Source organism: Centroberyx gerrardi, chromosome 13 (genome assembly GCF_048128805.1).
Source record: "Centroberyx gerrardi isolate f3 chromosome 13, fCenGer3.hap1.cur.20231027, whole genome shotgun sequence".
In the NCBI taxonomy this organism is placed as follows: Eukaryota; Metazoa; Chordata; class Actinopteri; order Beryciformes; family Berycidae; genus Centroberyx; species Centroberyx gerrardi.
The window spans coordinates 5792493-5810289 of record NC_136009.1 but is presented as its reverse complement, the minus strand read 5'-3'; the positions used below and the strand labels follow the sequence as shown (position 1 = coordinate 5810289).

Below are 17797 nucleotides of genomic sequence, written 5' to 3'. Positions count from 1 at the left end.
AACCAAGTTTTGAGGTGCAACCACCACCTGTGTTTATTTTCCAATATCTCAACATCCAATGAAAGCCGCTCTACTCCCAGTGTGCAGTTCATACATGGCTTGTAGTGTCAGCTAAGGCACAAATTAATTACACACTGTATTGCTTTTTGTCCGCATGTATTACTCGGAATGTTTAACACATGCACTGTTGAATAGTATCTCAAGATGTGTTGTCCCAAATTAGACACATGGATGTGTTGAAAATGACAGCCTTTGAGACTGCAGGAAGGAGAATTCAGGAAGGTAGTGATTACTATACATGCATTGTAGTTTATGATATCTTGTTCACAAGACAGCAAGAAACAAAAGTCATAGAGGATCCCACTGTGCATGTACCATATCCCCAATTTTAATTAGCAGTATTGCCCCATCCTGCATTTTCTATCTAGTTTTTCCACAGGAAGAGAAACAAAAAAACCTGAACTTTATCGGATACAGTGACACACATCTGATCTTTTCATAGTTGTCTAAACATGAGGGGGAAAAAAAACATTCTGGTTTCTCCATGTTTAGACAGACACAAGGTGGTCAGATCTGTGACACAAAGGCTGGATTTTCAACATTTGATCTGTGTCAATCAAATAAATTGAGCCTGTGAAAACCCTAACAGTGAACCTCGAAGTTTACACATCTCTATCATTCTCAAAGACATCTAGATGCAAAAACAAAACATCTCATTCACGAAACCAAAGCTATACTCAATCAGTACATTGTTATCTTCCAACAAAGTGCCTCATCACATCATAGTCTCCAAATAAATTAAATGTCTAGAAATTCATAACCAATATAGATACTATAATATTAACAAAACAGTTTCACTTCATATACATCTATATTTTACTTAACATTTACAACTGTCAAAACGTAGTCATCTGTAAATCCTTGTAGGACTGAATGAGATCAATTCAGTGACTTGACAGGTTGATTCTGGGGTTTTTGCTCACACACCAGAGGCAGTGAAAAGCCGATCAATTCATTCAATTGCCCCGTTCTGTAAACTAAACAAATTCAGTGCCGTTTTATGCCGGACAGTTTATGAATCAAACTCATCCAGTCCTCGTAGGGATGTTTTTACATCAAGATGATTTGCTCTTCATCTGCCCCTCGAACTCTCAGCCAATCGTCAGCCTCGGTTCTCCAGAGGAGGGCTGTGGCTCAGGTGTGGCTGACTGGCAGTTGTGTCATCGAGTGGGATATGAGGGGCTGGAGCAACAGTGGGTTTGAAGTTTGGACTGTGGGAGGAAAAAAGAACATTTATAAGTTTGAGCATACTGGCCATAACCATGCTCAGGGTAATGAGGTGTGTGTTTCTCTTACCATCCATATAGGTCAATGTAGTGAGAAGGGGTGTGTCTGGGGAAACGTAGTTTGTGTATTGCAGATCCTCCATCAGAGGTGGCGTCAGCTGGCCAGGAGGAAGCGATGTCATCATTGTAGAGGAAACAAGATGTGGGCTGATGTGCTTCTTTTGACGTGCTCGGCAGTTCTGAAACCAAACCTGAAAAGGCGGGAGAGCAGAGAAGGGAAGGGATGGTTAGTTGAATTGGTCTTGAAAGTGACATTTCCCACTTCACCACTCGTGCGTGGCACCTGCTGGTTCCATGATACCTGTCTTCTCCCTTTCAGATATCACAAAATAAGAATTATTTGTGCATGGAACAAAAAAAACCCTACTATCAGGAGGAGCGGTGTAGCAGCAGCCGGCCTACCTGAATAACTCTGCGGCTGAGGCCAGTCCTCTCTGCCAGTTTCTGGAGAGTCTGGGCGTCTGGGTTGTTGTCCTTAGCAAACTGGGTCTGCATCACCTGGAAATGTTGAGGTGGAAGTTTATATGGTTATTGAGGTGTTAAGCAAGCTTCACGTTATGACCTATTATAACAATTCATATCTTAAGGAGACAACTGCACTTAGACTGGCCAGTGTGATATCCTGACTACAGAATATAGTATTGAAAAAATGGGGTTGCACTTTAATAGTCTTTAATAGAGGACCCCAGGTAACACAGATGTATTCACTCTTGTGTTACCTGGGATCCTTTCTATTAAAGAGGGAGGAGCAACATCATCCAGATACTGATGAAAGCCAGAGGGCTGAAAACATTTTGTCTGCAATGGGAATGAAGTGATCCTCTATTGAAAGACTTTTTTTGTTGAGTGCGACCCATTGTGTATTGATAAGAGTTGTCCAGGTTGTACTATGGGCAGGGTTATTATTGCTGCTTCTCAACAACTCAAAATTCTTAGCTGTATGTCACCACACCAACACTTCTATGCATTGTTAACAACATTACTGCAATTATTTAGAAATAAACTGCTGGTGCTACTAGCAGCCTTTCTTAGATTGTTAGGTTGGGGTGCTGGTCCCAGGGTAGAGTCATAAACATGTGAAAAATGGTCTGCAACTCCCAACAAAATGGTCCACCACTTGTAGAATTTCAATATCTATTTATTTTGCAGAGCAATGCATACGCGTTTCGACTGTGTATTCCTCAGAGCCTGAGGGAGCCTATGGTGGTCTACATGTGGTGGGCCATTTTGTTGGGAGTTGCGGACCATTTTTCACATGTTTATTACTGCAATTATGTCCAAAATAAATTTCTGCCAAATTTATTTTGAATGGATATCATCTACATGTACAAATACATCTGTTGGGACAATTCAATAACAATTAAAAAAACAAGATTATTCTGAAACATCTCTAAACATATTCTCCAGTATAAGAGATGTTTTTTTCCCCCTCGTATTGGTCAGCATAATCATTTGCTCACATACACATTTACTCTTGTTGCGACGCGCGCACGCACACACACACGCACACACACACGCACACACACAGTGGTAGTACCTGTAACTGGTCAACAGTGAAGCTGGTCCTGGCCCTCTTGGCAGGTCTGGGCATGGTGCTGGAACTGTCTTTGTCTGATGTCACCGCTTCTTCAGCTTTCGCTTTCTCTGGAAGACAACACACACAGGATATGTTTCAGGGATACCTTGACATTTTGCAGTTTAGTATTTTACTTTTTTCACCATTTGGCCTATTATGGGGTTAACATTTCACACGTCATACAGCTGCCGTCATTAGTACTCCCCATTGAAACCAATGGGTAACACTTGCTACAAGCTGACAAGCTACTTTGCAACTAGCAGTACAAATTAGTTTTTGGTTAATAAAGTGTTCCCCTCAACACACACACTATTTGAATCCAAACAGATGAATACACACAGGATTTACAGGATGGTTTTTCCAATGTTTAGACAGTGCAGTGTCAGTTGCACTGTCTAAATACTGCAGTGTCTTGATAGGTCTGCCATCCTCAGGCTTTAAAGATATACAGATTTTAAGAAACAGAAGTGGGATATGAGGGAAGCTTGCAATCTTCTCAGCCTATGCATTTAGCAGCAGGGCAATTGAAACATGATTTATCTATGGCAGCAGATGGACAGTTTGTGTTCATATTTAAGCCTACCAGGTAAACCAGAAGCCACGTTTCCTTCATTTGGTGCCAAAGCTTCAGGAAGCCTTGTTCACCACAGCAAGTGAACACCTCCCTTTGCCCCCCTTTCCCTCCCACCCACCCACACACTTTACAAATCCACTCCATTATCCATAAAGAGGTTTTAGTTTACCTGTCCTCTAGCCTGTTACTCATTCACTCACTCATCCTAGCTTAGTCTGAGTCTGCTGCTAATCACATACGTCCATTCTCAGCATTTTCCCCGTCTGTGTTTGATATTGTCCACCACAGTGTCATAGGGCAACCCTCTGCCCTCACCTGTTTAAGAAAATTGTCGCTCACAGGTAAGACAGTGCAACTGGTGGGGCACAAAATGGGACTGATTTGCAATATCATTGGAGACATGGCACTATCTGTTATCATCCCTGATGGTTACCCTGACAACATCCTCCCTCCCTCATCAGAAATTGACGCTTCAGAAAAACAACCTTATGGTAAAGAACCAAAGCGCATTTCTCAAGCAAATCATTTTATTTAGATGAAAAAAATATTTACAGATTAGTGTTTTCTAGTTCCACACTTTCACAAATAGAAATGACAAAAAAGACGACAATTTCTCTACACTTTACTCCGCAGACAACACCGTGAATTTGTTGACTCCCATGGCCATCCAGCACCAAGGGGTGTCAACATCTGTAAGACACTGGCAAACGAGGGTGCTGACTGACTTGGTCCTGAAAAAAAACAAGATCTTAATGAAGTACACTGAACAAAAATATAAACGCAACACTTTTGTTTATGCTCCCATTTTTCATGAGTTGAAATAAAAGATCGAAGACTTTTTCTATGCACACAAAAGGCTTATTTCTCTCAAATTTTGTTCACAAATTTGTTTAAATCCGTGTTAGTGAGCACTTCTCCTTTGCCAAGATAATCCATCCACCTGACAGGTGTGGCATATCAAGATGCTGATTAAACAGCATGATTATTGCACAGGTGTGCCTTGGGCTGGTCACAATAAAAGGCCACTCTAAAATGTGCAGTTTTTATCACACAACACAATGCCACAGATGTCACAAGTTTTGAGGGAGCGTGCAATTGGCATGCTGACTGCAGGAATGTCCACCAGAGCTCATGTTGCAGCATGATAACGGCCCCGTGTTGCAAGGATCTGTACACAATTCCTGGAAGCTGAAAACATCCCAGTTCTTGCACGGCCTGCATACTCACCAGACATGTCACCCATTGAGCATGTTTGGGATGCTCTGGATCGGCGTGTACGACAGCGTGTTCCGATTCCTGCCAATATCCAGCAACTTCGCACAGCCATTGAAGAGGAGTGGACCGACACTCCACAGGCCACAATCAACAACCTGATCAACTCTATGCGAAGGAGATGTGTCGCACTGCATGAGGCAAATGGTGGTCACACCAGATACTGACTGGTTTTCAAAAAATGCGTATCTGTAGCCCTAGTCATGTGAGATCCATAGTTCAGTGCCTAATAAATGTCTTTTTTCAAGATAAAACTGCACATTTTAGAGTGGCCTTTTAGCATCTTGATATGCCACACCTGTCAGGTGGATGGATTATCTTGGCAAAGGAGAAGTGCTCACTAACACGGATTTAAACAAATTTGTGATCAAAATTTGAGAGAAATAAGCCTTTTGTGTGCATAGAAAAAGTCTTAGATCTTTTATTTCAACTCATGAAAAATGGGAGCATAAATAAAAGTGTTGCGTTTATATTTTTGTTCAGTGTAGTAACTGAAATAAGAGAAATTGAGCCATATGTGTAATACCTTAATTAGTGAATCTCTTAAACAAACATTTATTTCTTCAGCATCTCATTTGCGCACAATAAAAGTTGACTGCTCACCATTGTGGCACTTTGACAGTCATTCAGTTACCTCAAATAGAAAACTAAATTGCACCTCTGCTTTGACATGTATGCCAATGACTTTCTTGGGCCAAACCTCTAAGTGTTCTATGATAGCAGCTCTTGTCCTAATGACATCATTTTCAGGTGGATGTTCCGGTGAATTAGTCATGGGGCCCTTGGGTCCAATGGGATGCTGCAGTGGGACACCGTGCTTGATGGCAACGTTATGAAGCACATTAGTGCTAGGCTAGCACAATGCAGCAGACCTTTCCTGGCCGATACTGCAGTGTGCTACCTGTACTACACAAGCACAATATTGATATTTCAGCAGGCCTTTTGTATGCTCAACAGTAGACCTTGGGTGCGCATGAGCCTGGTTGTAATTTCTTGCGTTGTCCTGGGAGTGGTTAGAGGTGTCATTAACCATGGCTGCAGTGGATTACCCCCGTCTCATGCGGAGAACATAAACACTTTAAGTCCTATTCAGTGTTCTTCAGTAGCAGTACTCCAACCAAGCGGCACTTACCAATAAGCCAACCATCCTCCACCACAGAGGCGACGACCCATGGAGCAATTCTGCACAATGCATGTCACGAGTTCTCCCAGTCACCTTGCAACAATATTCAGCAGTGCCAAATGCGCATCGCAAATTACCTGTATGTTCAGTGCATGTGCACAATCGATTGCTCCAATGATATTCGGAAATCTGCCAACAGCATAAAAGTCCCTTTTGATCTTTATTGTATGGAAACAATGTAATTTGGGAAGACAGAAACGATGGCATCCTAGACTGTGGGCGTAACATGACTCATGGAGGGTTGTGAAATGCCGAATACATCTCCAATCTCTCCCTGAAATGTGCAGGTTGCCAGAAATACCAGCAAGGAGAAAACTGTAGTTGGTCTCTTTCTAAATTGGGTGTCAATGCATGGCACAAATTCCATAACATTTGCTATGGGATGCAATATCTAATGAGAAGAGTAGTAACCCTGTGATGCAAAATAAAATCACATATTAGAAAAACGGATTGACAGGCAGTAGGGACACCAACTCGCAGAGAGCTCGCCTGATTGGTTGAGGCCTGACGGGAGCGTTGAGATTTTTATGAGCCGGAATACAGAGGCAGGGGCTATCACAGAGGCCGGATGTTCTCTCAGACCATTTGAATTACTGATGATATGCAACTTTATCTCTCTGTAAAACCCAATGATTTCACTAAAGTTGCTACCCTGCATCAATGCCTGGCTGCAATTAAGGATTGGATGGCCCTAAACATTGTCCAACTTCACGCACTTGTTATTGGCCTCAATCCTAAAACATAATGAAAGAGTGCCTTGGCTCCCTGATCCCCAACATGAAGTCAGTATCTACAAGTTTGGGAATCATCATTGATTCTAATTTTATATTTGATAATTGTGTTAAAACATTGATGCAGTCCTGCTTTTTCCAAATGTGAAATATTGCTTAAGTATATTACATACCATCTTTCGAAGATTTGTAAATATTAGTTCATGCTTTTCCTTGTTCACATGCCCCAGTAAAGCCACCAGAGGCAGATTAGAATTAGTCCAAAATGCAGCTGTGAGGTTTCTTACAAAGACCTCACGCAGGGTTCACATTACTCCAATACTGGCTTCACTGCACTGGATGACAAGTCATTTCTGAATTGCTTTTAAGATTCTTCAGCAAATAGTTGTTTGTTTTAAAACATTTCAAAACTATTTTTTTTCATGTTAGCTTTTCACTGACGTTATTGTCTGTAATGTCAGTATGTTCTGTATATTCTGTGAAGCACTTTGCAACCCGGGTTTTGAAAGGTGCGTTTACTTACTGTCTATCCATTCATTCACCCCATCAATATAGGCATCCACCCACTCAAGATTCTGGGTGCATTTGATGACACCCCTCATGATACTGTTGTTTGCCCTGCAGAGCGATCCATCATTGGCTGTATCACAGCTTTATTTTTTTTTAATAATCTATTGTGTTTCCGTATGCAATGCAAGCTTATATGTTGTAATCATATCATTTTCACATAGTAGTGGCATGTATAATGCACTGACATTGAAATTTTGTTCAGTCCGGTGTATGCATTTGTTTCCATATCACAGATCATGAGAATCAACACTGACATCATCTAACATCATTTCTAAATTTCAAAGGCCAAACATGGAGACTTGCTTTTATGAGATGTCTTATCTTATTTTTACTTATGTTTTACCCCATTCTTATTTTTATCTTGTGCCGTCTTCTTGTTTTTACTTTTTACATTTAATTTATTGATTCTAATTATCCAACCTACCCCTTACCAGCTATCTACCCATCTACTAATCCATTTATCCTGTGATTCATCCCATCCCTCCACTCACCGTTTTCCTGGGCACGTTTGATATTCTCCATCATAATGTCGTAGTGTGGCCGGCAGAAGACCCTGCCTTCCAGCAGTCCACATTCCTCCCCAGTGGCCAGCTGCCGCTTGCAAGAGGTGCAGGAGAAACAAGCCAGGTGGAAGGTGCTGCCTCGCGCCCGACGCACCCAGTCACTGGAATGGATATTACGGCCACAGCGGGCACAGCGGGTCCCATACCTCCTGAAGGAGAGAGGAAGAGGGGAGGAAAGGAGGAGCGAGGGGAAGTATATAAAGTTATGTTTAGTTAGGTTTTATTTCAGTGATATTTAGTCAAGCAATAAATCAAAAATTGAGATGCTGTGACCACTGTGGGTAAAACAGGTCCTGTACCTACTGAAAAAGAGAAGGGAGAAGAAGGTCCTCTGGGACAGATTTGCCAACCATTATGACAAACTAACATTTTCATGATAATTTTGTTTCACTGTGTAATCTATTATTGATTTTTACCCATTTGTCACACTGCATCTGTCTTTCAGGCAAGTATTATTGCCCATCTCCACCTGAAAACATTGTCAGGTTTGATATATTTAGAGATAGAGATGGAGGGCTGAATGATTTAAAGACTAAGCACTGACACATTTTAGATGACAAAAAATGCCAATGGGATGGAAGAAGCGTGCCTGTGGTATAAACAGCATAATTGTACATGACAAATTGTGTGACTAAGGTTGTTGGTGTCTATAAATTGAGGGTTAGGATTTTTGATTAATTTGGTTAACAATTAAAATCTGGTTTAAAAGGTAATGCTTGACTCTAATAACATTTATTGTTTTCAGTTTTTATCATTTGAGTTCCTGAGCAGTCAGCCACCCACAATGCCTATCTCAGGAATATCACTGCAATAATATGCTTTGATGAATCTGGGTCCCAAGGTGAGACACCCAGTTTACTCTTGGTGAGGTCAGACATATATATACATACATACATATACTGTGTATCAAGACCTTCACAGCTACAGTGCACAAGTTCTTCTGGGTATGAGTGTCAGCTAAATGTGTAAAATGTAAACAAAATAAATAAATAAATAAATAAAAAGTGTCAAAAAATGACAAATGTATTTATAAAATGAGTGTCTTGTTTTATAATCTTAAGGATAAGTCCGGTGTTTTTTAATACATTGCTTACCGTCAACAAAACCTATGAAAATATCAAAATCAACAATGCGTTTGCTCTACTCCCGTTACTTTCTGACTTCCCACGGACCGTTTTTAGCCTCAACCCGGAAGTAATTGGCTCCAATTGTAAGCTAAAAACCTTGAAATACAGCTCACAAAGACATAGTTTCACATGTTTTAAATCGCTAACTGTTACCACCAAAAGTCAAGCTATTGTAGTTATTACCAAATCAAATGGGAACAAATTCTTCATTACGCTGGGGACTATTTTCGGTGCTATGGAACTACTTTCCTGAGATCGCAAAGTGTTTACAGCCGGCTTATTAAGTTGTTTGAGGAAAAAGTCGGCTGGCCGATGCATCGTGATGATGAAATATGCTGCCAGAGCAACGGCATGGCTCTTTGACGTGTTTTTAATTGTTTTTTAATACAATGGAGTTCTATGGCTGCTGGGACATGGCTTTATTGGGCACCGGCTACAAAACAAAATCATTGCTGATTTTGTTATTTTCATAGGATTTGTTGACGGTAAGCAATGCATTAAAAAACACCAGCCTTATCCTTTAAGACCTTTGCCTTTTTTGACATTAGGATAATTATATTCTTAAAATCATGAATCAAGTCATCTAACTTCTTTTCTTGCAAATACATGCACACTGTTGCATTTTTGGAATCTAACTCTTCAATCATAATTGTCAAAGGAACAGGCAATATATTTATGGATTCAATAAATGACTGTTTCACCACATACCTAAGTCTTCAGATTTACTTTTTTAAACCATATTTTTTTTTAACTATCATATTCAATTTTAGCATTTAATATATGGTCATAATTTCATATCTTTCACTTGCCAAAAGTGAATCAAATCATTTCACTCTTTTTCAAAAGAATTTGAAGACAGAAGAATCAAATTTGTAGCCTAACACAGGCTTACAGATCAAAATGCCACAAAACTCTTCAGCAAAAAATAAGAAAAAAACAAGGCATTTAACATTTTCTTTTTGTTTGTGTTGTAGTATTTGTAGTATTTAATAGTGCTGCCGTGAGACTTGGTGTAACCACTGAGCTTGACATATTTAGTCTATTCTGTCTTGTTTAAGTTGCACTTATTCTGTGAATTTTCGTTTTCATTTTAAAATTTAACACAATCCAGTGACATTTTAAATGTAGAATTAATTAGTAGCTATGAAATGGCGTTAGTTTTACCTGAAGTAGTCGAGTTTGCAGAAAACCTGTTTGTCTTTGATGTAGCAGCTCACGTGCCGCCCCAGTGACGTCTGACACACACTGCACGAGAGGCAACGAACGTGCCAGCACAAGTTGTTCACCTGAGGAACAAAGTAGAGATGAAAAAAATATTCTGTGTGTGTTATCATTTTACAAGTCTTTCAAATCAAATATTGGTTGATAATGGTAGGTGATTAAGAGACTATTCAAATTGTTGTCCTATAGGCTATAATTCTTTCAAATGAAATTAATTGTATTTGGATGTAAAGTAATTTGAGTTTGAAATTAGCCTACAAATTCTAGTAAATGTTGGCATGGAAAATCTGTAAATCTTATTAGCTGCTTTGGCAGTCTTAATCTGTTCTAAAAACTACTTCTGTTATGCAACCAAGAAATTAAATGAACCTAGTCTGTGAAATTCTGAAACCACTAATCACTGTGAGCAATTGATGAAGTAGCCTAGTTAGTTTCATGCCCTGAACTAATGAAATAATTTATGAAATAAAATAGTTCAACCTGAACATATCAAATTCACATACAGTTAATTTGTGGAGCATTCTAGCCACTGCAAAAGATGTCCGCCTTCAGTAATGTCTTCTAATTCATTCTTAAAATGATAGTTACCTTAAAACAAGTGAAAAACAATCCGCCAAAATGGTGAGATAATTCCACTTGTTTGTTTTGGGAATTTACAAGAAAGTGTCAGTAGGCTATCTTAAAAAAAAAAAAAAAAAAAAATTTTTTTTTAAAAAGATCACTTAACTAGTGCCAAGAAAATGACACTCGACTAAAGAAAATAAAACCAGCTTCAAACAAGCGAGCCGTTACACATTGAAAACAAGTGAAATTATCTCATCCATTTGGCTGATTGTTTTCACTTCTTTGAAGAAAATATAATATTAATCGAATATTTTAAGACTGCGTGCTGAAAGACGAAATGACTTGTTAAGCTTGATATTTTTGCAGTGTAGTCCATAATATTTTAGCGTGATTCTGACCTTGAGGAGGTATCTGTCCACTATCTCCAGGCCGCAGGAGGTGCACAGGGTTTTCCCCTGCAGGGAGGCCACAGCCGGGACGGAGGAGGACGAGGAGAGGGGGGAGGACGGAGAACACGAGTCCTCCTCGAAAAGATCATCAGGCCCAGAGGAACCCTGTCAAGAGGCATATTAGTCTAACAATGTCTAACCATACAAAACTCCAATGTGACAGAAAATGTAGAAAGAAGTTGTTTTGACTTTAAAAATATCCATGGCATAGGCCTACAACGTCTCCATCGTAAAGATAGTTGGCCCGTTTTGAGGTGGCTGTTAACGAAACTATTTGGGATAAAAAAATATATTCAGAGACTCCGAAATATGTGTCAAAATGTCCGCAGTGTAAAACGGTTATAAGCTAATTGTAGTAGCATGTTGTTTATTTGTTCGGGGGAAGACTGTCTATAGGAGCAAACTAAGGCAAATGTTTTCATGTTTGGATTCTTATTTTTTGAGTGCGCAATGTCTAGCCTACACGTAGCTATTTCAGCTTCGGCTATTCTGCCCTCTGCTTTGACGCGTTATAGGCTATGAACCTCTTAAGAAAATAACCTTAATGCAATGTTAAAAATACCTACTGTGTCGTCTGAAATAATTTCCTCTAGAGGTTCAAACAGGACAGCCTCGGCCGGCCTCCGTCCTCCCTCCGACATGGTGAGGCAGTCAGTGAGGGGTCCAGAGTGACGAGGGAGCCAAAATGACCACGAAGGTCTTCAGTAGGCCAACGTCCACTTCATATTTCCATAACAACCACGGAGACTGACCTATAGGCTACTCCCTAACGAAGGTTCTCTTGCCAAAACGAAATATTCGCGGAAACTTTTCTTATATGCCTATGTTTGTGCTTTTATCAGGGCCTATATTTTTGCCTGCCTCGGCCTATTCTGACATATCCGACAGATATATTAAATAATTATGGAATCCTGTAGGCTAATTCACCGATTTTGCCATTCACAAATTCAATTTTCTGCATTTCTGTAATTAGCAAACAGTAATCCTACTTTCTGACAGACGGACCCCCCCCCCCTCACGCGCTCACAGCTGCAAGTGATTCTGTCTAATTGTCTCGAGCCATGTAGCTACGCGCACATGATCACGAGCCGTGAGCCAGATACAGGTGAGTTTCACCTGTATCGGATGCATGCCGAATTGAAGAATAGACCCTAACTATTTACAAAAGGTCTTCTTCAGTCATGTTAAAGTGTGTGCGTTTGACTATAAGGCCACATTACATTACAAGGTTGTTGAATGGAGTTTGGGGAGACCTGTCCATATCAGAGAACGGAATGGCTATTATTATTATATTAGGCCTATAAGTCTATTATATACTTCATTAGAAGTTAAGAAAATGTATGAGACTGACGAATCTGATCAAAGGTTTCACTCTGTTATCTGTGTATTAGTGTCACTTATGCACAGAGATGTAGTGGAGGGTTAACCCATTTAAACTCAGGTTAACCCACCTTTTTATTAGCGGAATAGAGTTTACCCACCTTTTTTGGCGGACAGAAATATTTATGGGGTAGGCTAAATTCATAAAATAATGATTTTATGAAAATAAAATAGATGGTGGATGTTTGCCACATGATATTCATCGACTTAGGAGGGAATATTAATGGACGAACCGTTGTAGGCTATTTACCAACATCACTAGTTATTCATTTCTAAATTAAATAATATCTAAAAACGAAAACAAAAAAAGATAATACTATATCAGATGGGGAGACGGGTAGGGGTGTTCCCTTACGAGGGCCAACCATCATGTGGATGGAGCTTATTTTCAAAATAGGTACATAGGCCTAGCCTAATAGGCCGGTAAAGTTGCTGTCTGTGGTAATTGTGCAATTCCACATCCCCTGTGGCGTGTGGACAGAAAGGTCTGTTTGGCTTTAAAGTGTAGCATCGTTGTGTTTTGGGCAACAAATGAAAAAGAAGCCGTCTCTCCTGGGGCTACACAGCTTCCATTTAACAAACACCATGGTGTGTGACAGCAATACGCAAGTAACGTTGAAGCCAACAGCCGTTACAAATAGCCTATAGGCTAAAGTTTTTTTTTTTGTTTTTTTTTTAGTAGCCTAAAATGCTTTTCAAGTTTAGACGTTGTAAAGTAGGACTCGGTGTTGTTTATCTTGCGTGCTATAGCCTAGCCTCGAGCCTTTGTAAACTCACTGTAGCCTAATGGGAGATACCACAGAAACGGTTTAAATCTCTAAAATGACAGCAGAGTTGCAGCTCCGAGAAAAAGAAATAAAACTTCGACGCAAACCAGCCCTCATGAAACACTAAATAGCCTACACCATAAGTTCTCATTCACCTATATTAGCCTATCCGTTACTATTTCGTGACCTTGTTACTCACCGTGCTGAGGCAGACGGAGTTAAACATTGTCACCGAGCATCTGCCCGCTCCTCCGACGCATCCCAAAGCCAGATGTTGGCTCTGGTCGGTTTATTCCACAAGCAGCAGACTGGGGATTTGAACTTGTTTTTAGTCCAGTGTCAACCTACTCGCCTCAGCTCTGCCCTCTGCTCTACTGAAGGCTTTCTTCACGTCTGACAAAATAAGACACAACTTTTTTTTCGTGTCGTTTAAAGCTGCCTATATGCTTCCTGGCTGCACCTCCCACTCAGATGGACTGGACCCGCCCGCCGCAGCATCATGTCAGCGGGGGGATGAAATGTTATTGTTAGGATAAAAGGAAGCATGGCCCGTTCTGCTTCTTTTCCCTTTTTTTCTCTGCATGAATGGCCAAAATATTAGGGGGTTTGATATAGTAGGGCCCTCATTCTCACAATTCAACACACACACACACACACACACACACACACAGGGCAACATTACCTAGTCAAATATTATTGTGGACATTACACAGTAAGATCAGGAAATCCCAATTATCCACAATTATACAGACTAATCTGGGGCGCACACACACACACACACAAACCATCCGAGGTACGAATGATATGATTTTCATTTTTTTCCAATCATACTCTTTGAAATGACCTTATGATATCAGTTTTATAAATGTGGCCCAAGATCTGAAAGAATAAAAAGTCAGAATTTTCTTTTTGTTCTTGTGTAAATGAAGCCAACGAGGAAACATTGAATCCTATGAGCTGTCATGGGATGAAGATTTTTATTTTGACCCAAAACTAATCTTTTAATTGTCAGTTCAACATGGATGGAAAAAAAACATCAGATTGGGGTCACATCAAATCAGATTTTCGGTTCCTGTGGAAATCCACTCATGCAGCATTTCAAATTCATGAAGGTGGAAAATAATTATAAAAATCATGATTTTAAAAGGAAGTCCTTTCTTTTATGGCACATTTTGAATGAAGTTTTCAGAGTACAGAGTTACATCACATTCTCCACCGCTCTCTTAAACTGCCAGTGCTTCAAATATTTGGACATCTATATACATAAAAAATCCACAGTTTTTACAAATCCTTTCTATAAGAGGCATTTTGGATTCAGTTAGGCCAGATTGACATTATCAGTATTCCTCATCTTTTCCTCTCTTCCCACAGGGGAGCTGGGAAACGCAGCGCAGGTCGTGTTAGGGGACTGAATTCTATTTATCCAGACATCCACACCGTCTGACTGGCAGCACTCACCGGGGAATTTAGTCCACCTACACACAGCCAAACTTGTTGCCTTAATGCCTCAAACCCAGTCAGAGTAAATTAGAACAACACCGTTTTCTGGGTTTGATTTCCTGAGTCGGAGTGGAATTCAGTTTTTTTCAGTTAGGGGTGGTGATACTCGAGACATTTTTGGAACGGTGTTGAAGGGTAACACGCTCAGCAACAGACAACAGTGACACCCAGGGTCACATTTATTTATTTATTTTCAAAATTTCCCATTTTTTCCCCAGGATTTCAATCTATTATACAACTCACATTCATATCTAATTTGTCTGCTTTTACACTATAAAGACTTTCGCTTTGGGAAATTGTTTCACAAACTAGCAGCCGCTCTGACAGCCGTGCACAGAGGGTCAGGGGGCAAAAAGGCCTCTCCCCCTCCTATAAAGAGACTGAGCGCCCTTGTTTATGCAGAGTATACCTCTCCTTTCATGATTACCTTGCCACAGTTTAAGTGAAGATGATGGTAAACTAAAGACAAAAACAAGGCATGAATGAAAACGGTCTCAGAGGACACTTTGTGAACGGCAAGGCATAGGGTCAGGAGCAGGACTTCCCCTTTGGACCCTGTCTGGGTACAAGTCTGCAACCTGATGCCTCAGTCCCCCAGCCTGCCTCACAATGAATAACAACAACTGGGTTTTCAGGAGTAAATGTAATGGCATGGATGGTTAGGATAGGCTCTGGTAGAAAAAGGTGAAACATGCTTATGAAATGAATCTTAAAAATGAAAGAATGCACACCTCAAAAGGGGTCTATATTATTGGGTTGTATTATTGGGTGTAATGTTTCTTTATGCTTGTGTGGTGTTAATTAAAATAAAACAACTCTTAAGTGTTATATATTCGAAAAGATAGAAGATAGAAGATAGAGAGTAAATAACCTTATAATTCCAAGCTCACAAAATCATAAAAAAAAATGCAACTTTTTCTCTCTGCTAATTATATTGATATCTCACCAACATTTTTCTGTTAAGCTGGTGTCAGGATGCAAAATGTGCCTTTCATTCAATATTTTAAGAGCATATAAACGGTGACTGGACATGCCTCTGCCTACTGTAACTTTTGATTCAATCCTTTGACAAAATTTTGACAAAAATGTGTAAAACTACTTTTCCTATTTATAAGCTTGACAAAGAAATCAGGAATTTAGATATTATTTATTTTTTATCTTGATGGCATTGCAGCCAGTTTTGTAATATGAGATAATACTAACTCATTCAGAATCCCAAATGCATGTTTCAATTCATTCTTTATATCAAGGGCAATTTGCCGTCAATTCTGTATGATAAAACTCTGTGGAACTTGCTTTTATACCCTTTACATTATCGTTCATTTTATGTCATTCTTGGGCCATGGATTACAGTGGACAGTGCAAGTAATGATGATATAGAAAAAGAATGAGAGAATGACATGCAACGTAGACTGTGAGCTGGATTCAAACTGATATTGGCATGAACATGTGCATCCCAATCTGCTTTGACCCAAACCCTGACATGTAAAACAAAATAAAGGTAGTCAGTTCTTTATTATTGGAGAAGCTTCAGGTTCAGGTGCATCTTGGTTTAAAGTGGTAATCCTCGAGTTCCTCATTATTATTATTATTATTTTTTGTCTCCATCTTTGTTGCTCAGTGCTCATTGCTGTGGTGTTTCTGCACTGCTCTTCCCAGAGATCACCTGTCAATCAGACAGTGTGTCCAGTACTGTGACGTCTTTTTCCTTGGATTTTCTGTTGATGAAGTCTGAGTTTCTCTTTTCTTTGTCTGTTCAGCCATGGTGGCTATCACTGCTCATGCTAACTACCCAGTTCTTCTGTTTATTCCAAACAAACCGGAAGCGTAAAACATATCAAACACACAGGATTTTTCCCAGGAAAGAGCTACCAGACACCGGATGTTTAGAACAGCAAAAATAAAAGCTTTCATGGACTGGATATAGGTTGAATCACTGTTGTGTTACAGTGTATCATTTGGCGATAGAAACAAAACACACATTTATTTAAATGAAAATGCTGTGAATTATTACTTTAATGGTTTGATGGTTGTTGTCCTAGAGATTCTTCCATGCACTTGTTCTAAGAGTAATAACACATCTGAATTATTAAACTGAATGGTTTTCCTCTTTACTGCCAGACAGCCAACTGTCCACTTTCCAGCTCAGATTAGAAGGTTAGGGTTAGGACTCTCACCTGTGGCAGACCTCTCCTCTCCTTAATCCAGACCACTTCAGAGGGTCTGAGCACTTAGGACAACACTCACTGCAGACAACATCTGCTGATTCATTAAAATTAATAGGGGGGGGGGGGGGATGGTGTTGGTGCTGCTGGTTAGAGAAACCAAAGCAGCCAACAGAGTAGATCATTAATTATCAAACATTTTTAACCTCAAGGCACCAAGGCTTTAAAATTAAAGGGATACTTAGACATTTTGAGACTTTTGGTTGGTTATTTTTCCATGACCAGATAACTTCGAGTCTTATTCATTTCAAAAACTATTTTGGCAGCTGAGAAATTAAAATGGCCGAATCCACTTGTCGCTGTGGCCACTGTGTTGACACAATCACACAATGTTAAGGGGGTTGTTTTCTTGGACCCAAATGCAGACACAGACAATAGGTAAGAGAAAAAGGAAAAAGGTTTATTGGAGGTTGGAATTGGGTGTAGTGGGATGAAGGCAGCCGGTCGGAGTTGAGGAGATGATCCGGACTGGGCTGGCTGACGAGCAGACGAGCTGGCGGGTTAGCAGGCAAGCGAACAGGCTGGCTGGAGCTCGGGTAAATGTGTGGCGAGCAGGCGGACAGGCAGGAAAGCTGAGAGACTGGCAGGTGTGGCGTGGGCAGGTGGAGAGACTCATAAGGAAATCCTGGACACAGGAGAGATACGATCAACACGTACAGAACTAGGTACACAAGAATAGTCCAGACATGAAAATGCAGCGCGACCGAGAGTGTGTCTACCACGGAGTTGGTGGAACAATCTGGCGAAGA

At 40.2% G+C, this 17797-nt stretch overlaps 1 protein-coding gene across 1 annotated transcript; it reads right to left on the bottom strand.

The window, feature by feature from the left end:
• Positions 1–22: 22 nt before the first annotated feature.
• On the bottom strand, positions 23–13711 carry LOC139917815 (LIM/homeobox protein Lhx8-like). Its single transcript, XM_071907013.2, has 8 exons — positions 13523–13711; positions 11126–11281; positions 10107–10228; positions 7744–7964; positions 2884–2990; positions 1749–1844; positions 1357–1537; positions 23–1271 (listed from the first exon to the last, which is right to left on the bottom strand). Exons 1-8 carry the CDS (start codon positions 13547–13549, stop codon positions 1195–1197), a joined length of 987 nt encoding a protein of 328 aa, XP_071763114.2. The 5' UTR covers positions 13550–13711; the 3' UTR covers positions 23–1194.
• Between the last annotated feature and the right edge of the window lie 4086 nt (positions 13712–17797).